The following is a 9,959-nucleotide window of genomic DNA, read 5'->3' as shown; positions in this document are numbered from 1 at the left end:
ACTTTTGAATGGAGGGAGTATATGACAAATTTAGAGTGACGTTGATATATATTATTGAAGTAGGGTGAAAATAATATTGCATCGAAGGTGTCAATGAGCAAGAGGTATTAAGTAATAATGCATGTTCCATCCATAGCTGAAATGATCAATTTTGGATTTACATGCGCACGGTTTCTTGTATTGTCATTCTCAAATCACAAAGTAATTCACATGGTGAACGTAGATCAGTTCAATTCCCGTATCCTTGCAATTTGTTTAATTAGTTGTGCCTTCTTAATTAGTTACCAAGGTTGGAAGGACCATGATGGTCTTGAGGGTCCTGGGTGTGACAAATCAAAGGCCATATATAATAGATGAAAGGTGTTCTGAAGTTTGAGGGTCATGGGAGTAAAAGAGGTGATGAGAAAAGGGGAATTATTTCATTTATTTTGTAGACCAGTACAATTAGGACCATTGTAGTTACAACTTTAGTAGTGTTGTTTATACATAATATGGAGATTACGTTATATAAATAAGCGTCGCTTGAACTATTATGAATTCTCTTTATTTACTAGTGACGGCTGCTTAAAACAATTACCTACGCCCTTATTTACTATTTAGGTGCCGTACGTCTCCTGTAGCTAACCATCACTTTTCCCTTAGGCTCTGGAATAACCGTGCTCCATTGTCTCAGGGAAAGGGGATACCATCTTGATCTCAAAGTTGCTAAGCAAATAGCTCCATAACACCTTAATCTGCGTGTACGAAAAGGATTCACCTGCACACGCATGCCTCCCAGCACTGAAGGAGAGGAAAGAGAAGCGGCCAGCAACCTTGTCTTCCTCCCTACCAGGCGCAAACCTTTGAGGGTCAAACACATGAGGGTCCCTTGTAGATGTGGGGCAAGTAGTGGTTCACCAAGATCGTGCTAACCACCATGTGCCCTCCTGGGATCGTGTACTCTTTATCTTCCTTGGTCTGCACAGTGAAGTGCTTGTAAGCTTGACGGACCGCTGCCACCGGCGGGTGCAGCCGGAGCGCCTCCTTGACGCAGCAGTGCAGAGATCTCATCTCCTGCACTGTGTCGTAGTCGAGGCGATGATAGTCATCGGTTCTTCCAGGACACGAAGCCATCAACCTATCCTGCTCAGCGACGACGGCAGCGAGGTGGTTTGGGTTAGAGAGCAGGTGGACACCGGTCCAGATGCTTACACCGGAGCTCGTGTGCTTCCCCGCGAACATGAGCGCCACGACCAGACCGGCAATCTCCGCGTCCGTCATGGCGCACCCGTCCTTGTATCTGGAGTTGATGAGGCATTGCAACATATCATCGTTGTTCTCGTCAGTGCCAGCAGCACCACGGCTGGAGTTCCTGCGTAACCTGATCACCTCGGTTATTATCTCCCCAAGCCTCTGGCGTGCCCTGTCACGACGACGGTGCGCCGGGATCGGGAGGTATGGGAGCAGACCGCTGATGAGATGCAAGCCATTGTCAAGCTCACCGAAGAGCTCGCATAGTTTGCCTGGCACGCTCTCTCTCGCAACTCCTTTCCCAGCAGGCACCGACTCGCGGTCAGCATCAGTACCTGCTCCAGTTCGTGCTTCAGATCGACCGTACCCTGATCTCCCCATCTTGAGAAGTAGTTCTACAATAATAAAGAACAGTCATTCATCCAAAGATGAAAGAGGACGAAATGATATAACCCAATCAAGAAAATAAGTTTTATTAATTTTACATCAGGAGTTACTCCAGTTTAAAAGTTGACATGCACTAACTCCCGAATGACTTATAAAACAATGTTAAGGGACACGGTGTTGACTTCGGAGTTTACCTCGAGTCACACGTTGGTTAATAAGTTGAAGGTGAAAACTAATTAAAAATTAAATTACCTCGACCTCCTCAGCCATGGCACCTACACTGGCCTTGAGGCTACGTGGCTTGAGAATGTCCCAGTTGAAGCGTATCTGCTCTTTTCTGGTTTCCAGGTCCACGCCATAGAGGACCCCGGGCCCAAAGATGGGCACGGTGAACTCGTACAATCTGCCCATGCTGATCTCCGAGTACGACGCCACGTAGAAGTGGCTCGACACCTCCGACCCGATGAGGAAGGTCACCTTGAAGAGGCCCAACGGTGCGCTCGCCGTGAACACGCTCCCCAGCTTCGCCTGCTGTTCGCGGATCGCCTCCAGTGGCCCGTCCCTCGCCATGGCGCGCACGAACCGTACAAGACCGACTCCCTGCACAACGGGCGGCGGCGCCGCCGCCGCCGCCGCGGCCGGGCTGCTCTTTCTCTTCTGCAACGCTCTCAGTATGACCGTGTTGATCAGCAGGAAAGCTACGGCGGTGGTGAGCCAGAACACGGTGCTACTTGTAAGCTGATCCATGCTTGCCAATGGAATTGAGCGTCGAGTTAGCTGTGTATTGCACAAATGAAGATGAATTAGGTCTAGGTTATTTGGTTTAAATTTAGTTTGGGGAGGGCGGGGGGGGGGGGTATATCTTAAAATGGGCAAATTGTTGGGAACTTGGAAATGTTGTTTCGGTTTTGGTAACTGCCTTTATGGACTTGATTTTGGAAAATGTTGCAACGATTGAAATTGTTGCTGCAACATTTTGCTTCCAATAGCAAATCATTCAGATGTTCAATACTAGTTGAAACATTTACAAAAACACAAATAGGCATGTCAGGAGGGTGCATTATGCATTATACTCATTCCTAGTTTAAAATATATGATCTGTATGTGCGGCCTCCAGAGTTTAAATTTCCGATGCTTACAAATTTGTGACAATGCACAATTCTAGTTAGTGCAGACGTAGGAGGTTGTACTTCCGATAAAAAGAAAAAAAAATGTTTTGTGTTGCACAGGATGGATAGAGCACGCACATTGATATATAATTAATTGAAGAACCCACCAACTGAGCTTACCTTGATCAGGAAGTGTCTCATGACTAGAGGAAGCGCGAACTCACTTATAATGGGATAAGAGAAATACGCATATATATATATATATATGGGGGATATTGGAACAGGCCGGCCAACAAGCCTGGAAATGATTGACAGGGTAGCTGGAATATGCATGCACGTTTACCACATGAATTGGAGCTTTAATTTGTACAAATCTCAGATAGTACCTTGTTCCGCTAGCCAAACTAAACAATTATAGCATATCTTATGTCGTTGTCGTGAGCCATGCCAAGCTAGACTGGTGCGTTATTATTAAGCTTTTCAGAACGGCTAATTACTACTTTCTGTTGCAAATATAGTCATTAATCGGCATATTTTAATCCAAGAAAATGAAACAATGATCATGACATAAGCAGTGTAGGGTAGGGTGATCTTAACATAACCAGTAGCATACTATGCGCATCATGAATGTCAGAAACAGGAACATACCAGTAACGCGATAACATGCTAGAGGCATCATGTAGAATAGGAACAAGAACATAGCGCACATAGTATAGCGCTAACAATGGGAACAGGAATAGCGCTAACAGCAGTAGCAGGAGGAGAAGATTATACCCCGAGAATGGCCCTCCGCTGGATGGTGAGGCAGAATTGCCTCCGTTGTTGTAGTCGTTCACGGCACCTCCTCCTGGCGCACCAGCTCCTCCTCCTGGCGCACCAGCTCCGGATCCAGATCCAGCTCCTGTCGGCGGCAGCGTACCACCTCCGCCAGCAGTGGCGGCAGCAACTCCAGACATGGCGATGAGCAGTCGTGCGGGAGGCACTCCCCAAAAACCTGATCACCCGCCTACCCGGTGCAGATCTCAGGCGAAGGTGTGGTTTCGGAGGCACTACTCCTTCCAATCTCTCGTGCGCGCAAGAGATCAGAAGCGGGGAAGCGAGAGCAACTCAGGCGCAGAGAAAGAGAAACTAACACCGGGAAAAGAAGCGAAGAAGTCGGATCGGACTCGCGGCCTCCTTATCTATCAGGAGAAAGAACGTGGACGCGCTGTTGCGGAGGGAATCGTGGGAACGTGTATCAGGAGAAAGAACGTGGACGCGCTGTTGCGGAGGGAATCGTGGGAACGTGGGACTCGCGGCCTCCTTATCTATCAGGAGAAAGAACGTGGACGCGCTGTTGTGGAGGGAATCGTGGGAACGTGGGTTAGTGGCTGCAAAAGGATAGCGACGTGACGCACGCCGCCAGCCACGCCTCGCCCTCGCCCCAGCCCGGCCCGGCCCGGCGCGCGCGCGCGCGTGTGGCATTCCGACCCCCACCTCAACTGGTCAACAGGGAGCCTCTAATAACTCCCTATTTAGGTTGAGATATTTCTCGCTTAAATCCTGAGGTGGTATTATTATCCTCAACATTTATTATGGGCCTTTGAGATTTAATATTATAAATTGGGCCTAGCCCAATTATTCTAACACTTTCTTCATCCAAAATATTGCTATATGGAATAGGATTCAACTCATTTTAGGACAACGAATCTGCACAGGGCATCTGTTCAGATTCATTATTGTATGATGAGTCAAATCTCATTGAGGGGAAAAATGACCCAGAAACTTTCACCGTCACAACATGACTTGAACAACTAAATAGTTATGTTTAGCGTTCGATCTTTAGGAGAAGATAAGGATAAAAATTCACTCGTTTTCCTTGCTGATGCTTTCATATTATTTTCCAAATATTTCATATAGAAAAGTTAATTGAAAAAATATTATTAATCTATTTTTTTAATTTTATAATAATTAATACTCAGGGCCTCATCGGTTGGCTTTTTCCGTAATAAGCTAAAACGGCTTATTAGAGAATAAAAATGAATTTGTAGGTAAAACTTTTATATATGTGTTCTCGGTGACTTAAAATTAAAGCAAATGCTGAAAAAGAAACTACGTTGAAAATATCTCAAAATCAATGTCAAAATTAAGTTTGAAAATTCAAATTTTGGCTTTTTCTTTGGCTGAATAGGCCATCCGATGGGAGCTTCAATTAATCATATGCTGGTTCACCTGGTTTTTCTTATCTTCCATAAGATGGTTACACCAAACAGAGTGCGAAAATAAAAATTATGTTTCATATTGATAGAGCAGTAAAAAATATAGGTCCACAGCCCTATAAGGCTATAGCCAAGAAAAGAAAAAAAACAGCCACCACGTATCTAAGGCCTAAACCCGCCACTGAAGATCAAAGCAGAACACGACATCGGAAAGGATCTTCTGAATGACACCTCCACGAAAGATGCAATATCGAGAGTGCTACCGCCACTCGCCTTGAGGTGCCAGGACGTGGTTTTCCCCTGAAGAAATCCATCTAAAAGGGCAGGAAAGTTCACGTAAACAATGCCCCAAGAGGAAAGGGATGCCCATATGCGTCGTCATTGCTGGCCCAAAGGGTTGGGCTTTCGCCCGTAATCTTTTTGCCCTCCCTTGTTGAGGTTGCTTCCCAGAAACAGTGACCACGACCAAATGCACACCTTCGGTGTGCGGCCACCATGCTAGTGCCTCATCGCTAGGAGCTCGCAATCCGGTGCGCTCCAAATCCATCCAAGCAATTGGTTAGAGAGGGAGAGGGTGAGAAAGAAGAATGGATCGCCTCTCCCTCGTACTAGCCCACCTAACTTTACCATCTTGTGGTGGCAAAGTGAAGCCACAAGAGGACTATCATCTAAATCAGAGCCTGCTGCAGGCCTGCAATGCCCACCTCATGGCGCCATCATCATCGCCACCGACGCCGGACTGCCGCATCATCGCCGCCTCTGGCCGCCCGTCTGGATCGCCATCACTGTCGCCTCACCCCGTTGCTCCCTGACTCCATTGGAACTCCTACCAGAGCACTGTCTGAACCATTCCATCCTCTTGCCCATGCCATGGCAACTCTTGCCTCGCGTCACTAGCTCCCGTGCCACGCCTGCCTCCCACCAGTGGACACACGTGACCTGCACTCCCGCTGCACCAACCTCTGTGTCATGTGACCTCCAGTTGCCACTGGCAGTGCCAGTCGCACCGCTACCAGCCGTGCCACCCAGATTACAACCCTGGCCAGATCTGAGCCAAGGAGACCGGATCTAGTGGCTTCAGCGCCGTATCGACGACCACCCTCTGCTGGGGCGCGTCGCCGCTGCTTTAGCTTAACTCATTCTGCCCCGCACTAGAGACTAAGCATCGTCGGGTTATGACCCCACCCCTGCCATTCTAGCATGTTGCCCGATTTCCGGCGGTGTGCTCCATCAGAAAAACGGGGCGGCTAGGGATTTTCCCATGTCGCCCGCGCGTGGACAACGCGGGGGGAGAGGGTGAGTACTGACTGTCAACTCCATAAAATGTTTACGTGTTATCATCTCGTATTGTTTTGTTAGAATTTTGTTTAGCTAGCGACAAAAGGTACGAAAGGGCTAATGAGGGATCGGCAAGCGCTTCTGGTTTTGGGAAGCGGGCAAGCTTCGGTTCAGTTAAGTTGATGCTAAGGTTATTCCTAACCCAATGAATAGGATAGTGTCCATAGCATTAAATAAGCTGCACCTAGGATGAAAAATGATGTGGCAAATGAATAAATGATAAAAGAAAAAGAAACCATGTCTATCTAAGACATCATGTGAGATAAATAGCATTAAATTTAAGGATTGAATAGTGGTGTTTGTATTGGAAGAGTGGTGTCTAGTACTAGTTTCTTGATGATATGGAGTTTATGTAAACTATATCTAGTGTCTTGGGTTGGGAATGGCCTAATTATAGAAAGAAGGGGTTGTGGCTGTGGGTTTAGGCATTGTGCGACTGTGCACCATTGCTTAGCGTACGTGGCTAGTTTGTTGATTGGTTTTTTGTTGGAACAGTTGGACCACTTAAAAAAAATTGTCCATCCCTTCTTAAGTTTAGACTAGTGTCTCCTCGATTTCTAGGAAAAAGCTGTAGGCTCAATAATCTGGGGACAGCCAATATATACTCCCTGGAGGAGCTTATGTTTAAATAGCTTAATTAATTGTTTAAGTAGCTTTGTTGTTAAGACTAGTATTGGGCATATCCCTAAATCTAGTATATTTATGTTTCTATTATAAAAACATTTTAAGTTTTGAATAGGTTTATGTATGGATCGATATATGTATTTTATATACGTGTCCAAATTCATACGGATGTTTATAAAATCTAAATTATGCAATAAGTAGACATCCATCCGCGTGAGGGGTTCACATCCTCTACCATAATGGTACTTCCATTACAGCCACTGATGTGTGTGCAATAGGAGGGTTGGACCCATATATAAGTAACTACAAAGGTAGTGGCATTATGGTAGAGAATCTCACTCTCACACGGACGAATGTCTACGAAGTGCATAATTTAAATTCTATAAACATCCGTATGAATTTGGACACATATAAATTACATATATTGATCCATACATAAATCTATTAAAAACTCAAAATGTCTTATAATACCAACATAAATATACTAGATTTAGGCATATGCCAATTACTAGTCTTAACAACTATGATATTTAAACAATTAATTAAGCTATTTAAACAGAAGCTCCTCCAGCGAGTATTGGCTGCCGCCTGATTGAGCCTATAGCTTTTTACTAGAAGAAATCGAGGAAACTTGCCTAAACTTAAGGGATGGAGAATAGATTATTTTTTTTAGAACTATGGAGAATAGATTGGATCGGCAATTCAATGTGACAACTAGCCAACCCATACGTAGCTCTCTTTCTCGATCTCCCTCCCTATCCACTCACTAACTCCCCAAATATGTATGACGACGGCTGGTGGTGATGTGGTGAAGCACACAACACAAGGTATGAAAGTACATCGTGGTTTTAGATGTATGACAATGTAAAAAAAAATAAAGGGAAGACACTCTCAAAACACTAAGATATTTACTGGCAAATACTGTATCCATTAAAATATTTATTTTTTTTTTGTTGATCGGGACAGAGAAATTGTGTAAAATATAAAAAATATCCATGGACCCACATATCAGCTCTCCCACCTCTCTTTTCTCTATCCCCTTTGTCCAAATTGCTCTAGCGTGGTGCACTATGTACCAGTTTTTAAAATAAACCGATATTTATAAGAAGATATAGTTGTCGGTTTTTAATTTTAAACAGGCACCGATAAGGATGTAGCCGAGCCAATGATCCGAGCGAGCCTCCTCTCTCGATCTTATCTCTTCTCATTCGCCTCCTCTCTCCTTACACGTGCCGCCCCTCTCTTGCCTCACTCCATCGAGCGTCGCTGCCACTGAGGCTCTCTCCCAAGTCAGTGAGCGTCGCCGCCACCATGGCCTATCTCTTATAACATCCTAAATAATTTAAATTTAAAATCTAGAAACAAAATTTTGGAATAATCAAATCCCTTTTCTAACTTGCATCATGCTGGTATTTATTGGATTTTTCAAACATCCTATTCTCCTGTTTGTGCCAGTACCAAAAATTAAAATAAATCAAATTCAATTATGAAATTCATGCAGCCACCAGCCACTTACACTCCATCAACAAGTTCCCAGAAAAATGAGTTCCCCCTTGCCGGGAACGCATTTTGATGTGCTCACTTAGCCGAGATCCTCACCGGAGATCACCGGCCCTTTCCCTCTTTCCTCCAAGGCCAAAACCCTAGTGCTCTTATTTCGGCCGCAATCATCATCCTCCTTGTCGATTGCCACCTCCCATGGGAGCGTCATCCTATGGGACGCACCCTACCGCTGCCACAATTGTCATTTGGCTGCCGGAGCATCGCCGCCTAAACCCATCATATCTTTCACTCAGTATTGAGCTGGAGCACGAAGGAGAATAGGAAGAAGGACAGTTCCCAACGGATATCCCTAGGGGGCATATTTGTACTTTCCACGGTGTTTCTCTATTAATTTGCATGGATATAATAAAATAATGTCTCCGGTATCCAGCAACTAATTACCTACTCCCTCTGTTTCACAATGTAAGTCATTCTACCATTTCTCATATTCATATTGATGTTAATGAATCTAGATATATATATATATATATATATATATATATATATATATATATATATCCATATAGATTCATTAACATACATATGAATGTGGTAAATGCTAGAATGACTTACATTATGAAACGGAGGAAGTAGTTTTCATGGTGTCCTATAGTACATATTATGATGTCCTGCAAACAAAGTCCATTATTACTCCGGTATCCAGCAGCAAATTTTATTCGCCTAGGCAGGTTATCCTTTGTTGTACCAACTAGCTCCTTTCCTGGTGTATGATTTCACTAAAAAAAAGTATTATTATGTGCAGTACTATGGCACATATGGATCGGATAGGATGGTAAAGCACTATCTTGGTGCATGTTGTTTAAAAAAAATATGTAAACATTATACTGATCATCAATCTCTTTTCTTTATGCATAATCCTGTAGTGTATTGATTTGATTATTTTCCCAAAATATAATTGTTGCTAAAAATCTCTAGATCTGCTTTCGGTGAATGGTAACTAGAGGTTACTTACATCTAAAACAAAGCTACTTCTATATAAAATTAACAAGTTACTCCCTCCGTCCCAAAATATAACAACTTTTAGCTCTTTGGATTTGTCCCAAATATAACAACTTCTCCACCAACATTTTCTTCCCAACCAATTATAACCCTCCACCATTTACTTTTCCCACCTACCTCTACTACTCATCCAATCACAACCCTCCACCACTCACTTCTACCTACTTTTTTAATAACTATGTCAAACTCTAAAACTTCTTATATTCTGGGACGAAGGGAGTATAAACTTGCTTTTATTATTTATGATCAAAGTTACTTCTATTACTAATTGATACCCTACGCTTTTGCCGCTGGATATGTGGATGAATGTATGTTATACAGAAATGATATATGTACATGTTTAAATAATTGAAAAATGATGTGGAGATAATAATTTGACATAAATTGCATATTGAGTTCTAAAAATATAAAAAAAATGTAAATGATATGTCATATTTACATGATATTTAAAATTAATTGCTACTACCTCCGTCCCAAAATATAGTCATTTTTAGCTATGAATCTGGACACA

At 43.6% G+C, this 9,959-nt stretch overlaps 1 protein-coding gene across 1 annotated transcript; it reads right to left on the bottom strand.

Moving 5' to 3' along the window:
* Window positions 1-407: 407 nt before the first annotated feature.
* On the bottom strand, window positions 408-2,954 carry LOC112939725 (obtusifoliol 14-alpha demethylase-like). Its single transcript, XM_026027297.2, has 3 exons — window positions 2,907-2,954; window positions 1,870-2,394; window positions 408-1,625 (listed from the first exon to the last, which is right to left on the bottom strand). Exons 1-3 carry the CDS (start codon window positions 2,925-2,927, stop codon window positions 1,377-1,379), a joined length of 795 nt encoding a protein of 264 aa, XP_025883082.2. The 5' UTR covers window positions 2,928-2,954; the 3' UTR covers window positions 408-1,376.
* Between the last annotated feature and the right edge of the window lie 7,005 nt (window positions 2,955-9,959).

The sequence above is a fragment of the Oryza sativa genome, chromosome 7, assembly GCF_034140825.1.
Source record: "Oryza sativa Japonica Group chromosome 7, ASM3414082v1".
NCBI lineage: Eukaryota > Viridiplantae > Streptophyta > Magnoliopsida > Poales > Poaceae > Oryza > Oryza sativa.
The sequence above is the reverse complement of the archived record's forward strand: the minus strand, read 5'-3'. Positions and strand labels throughout refer to the sequence as shown.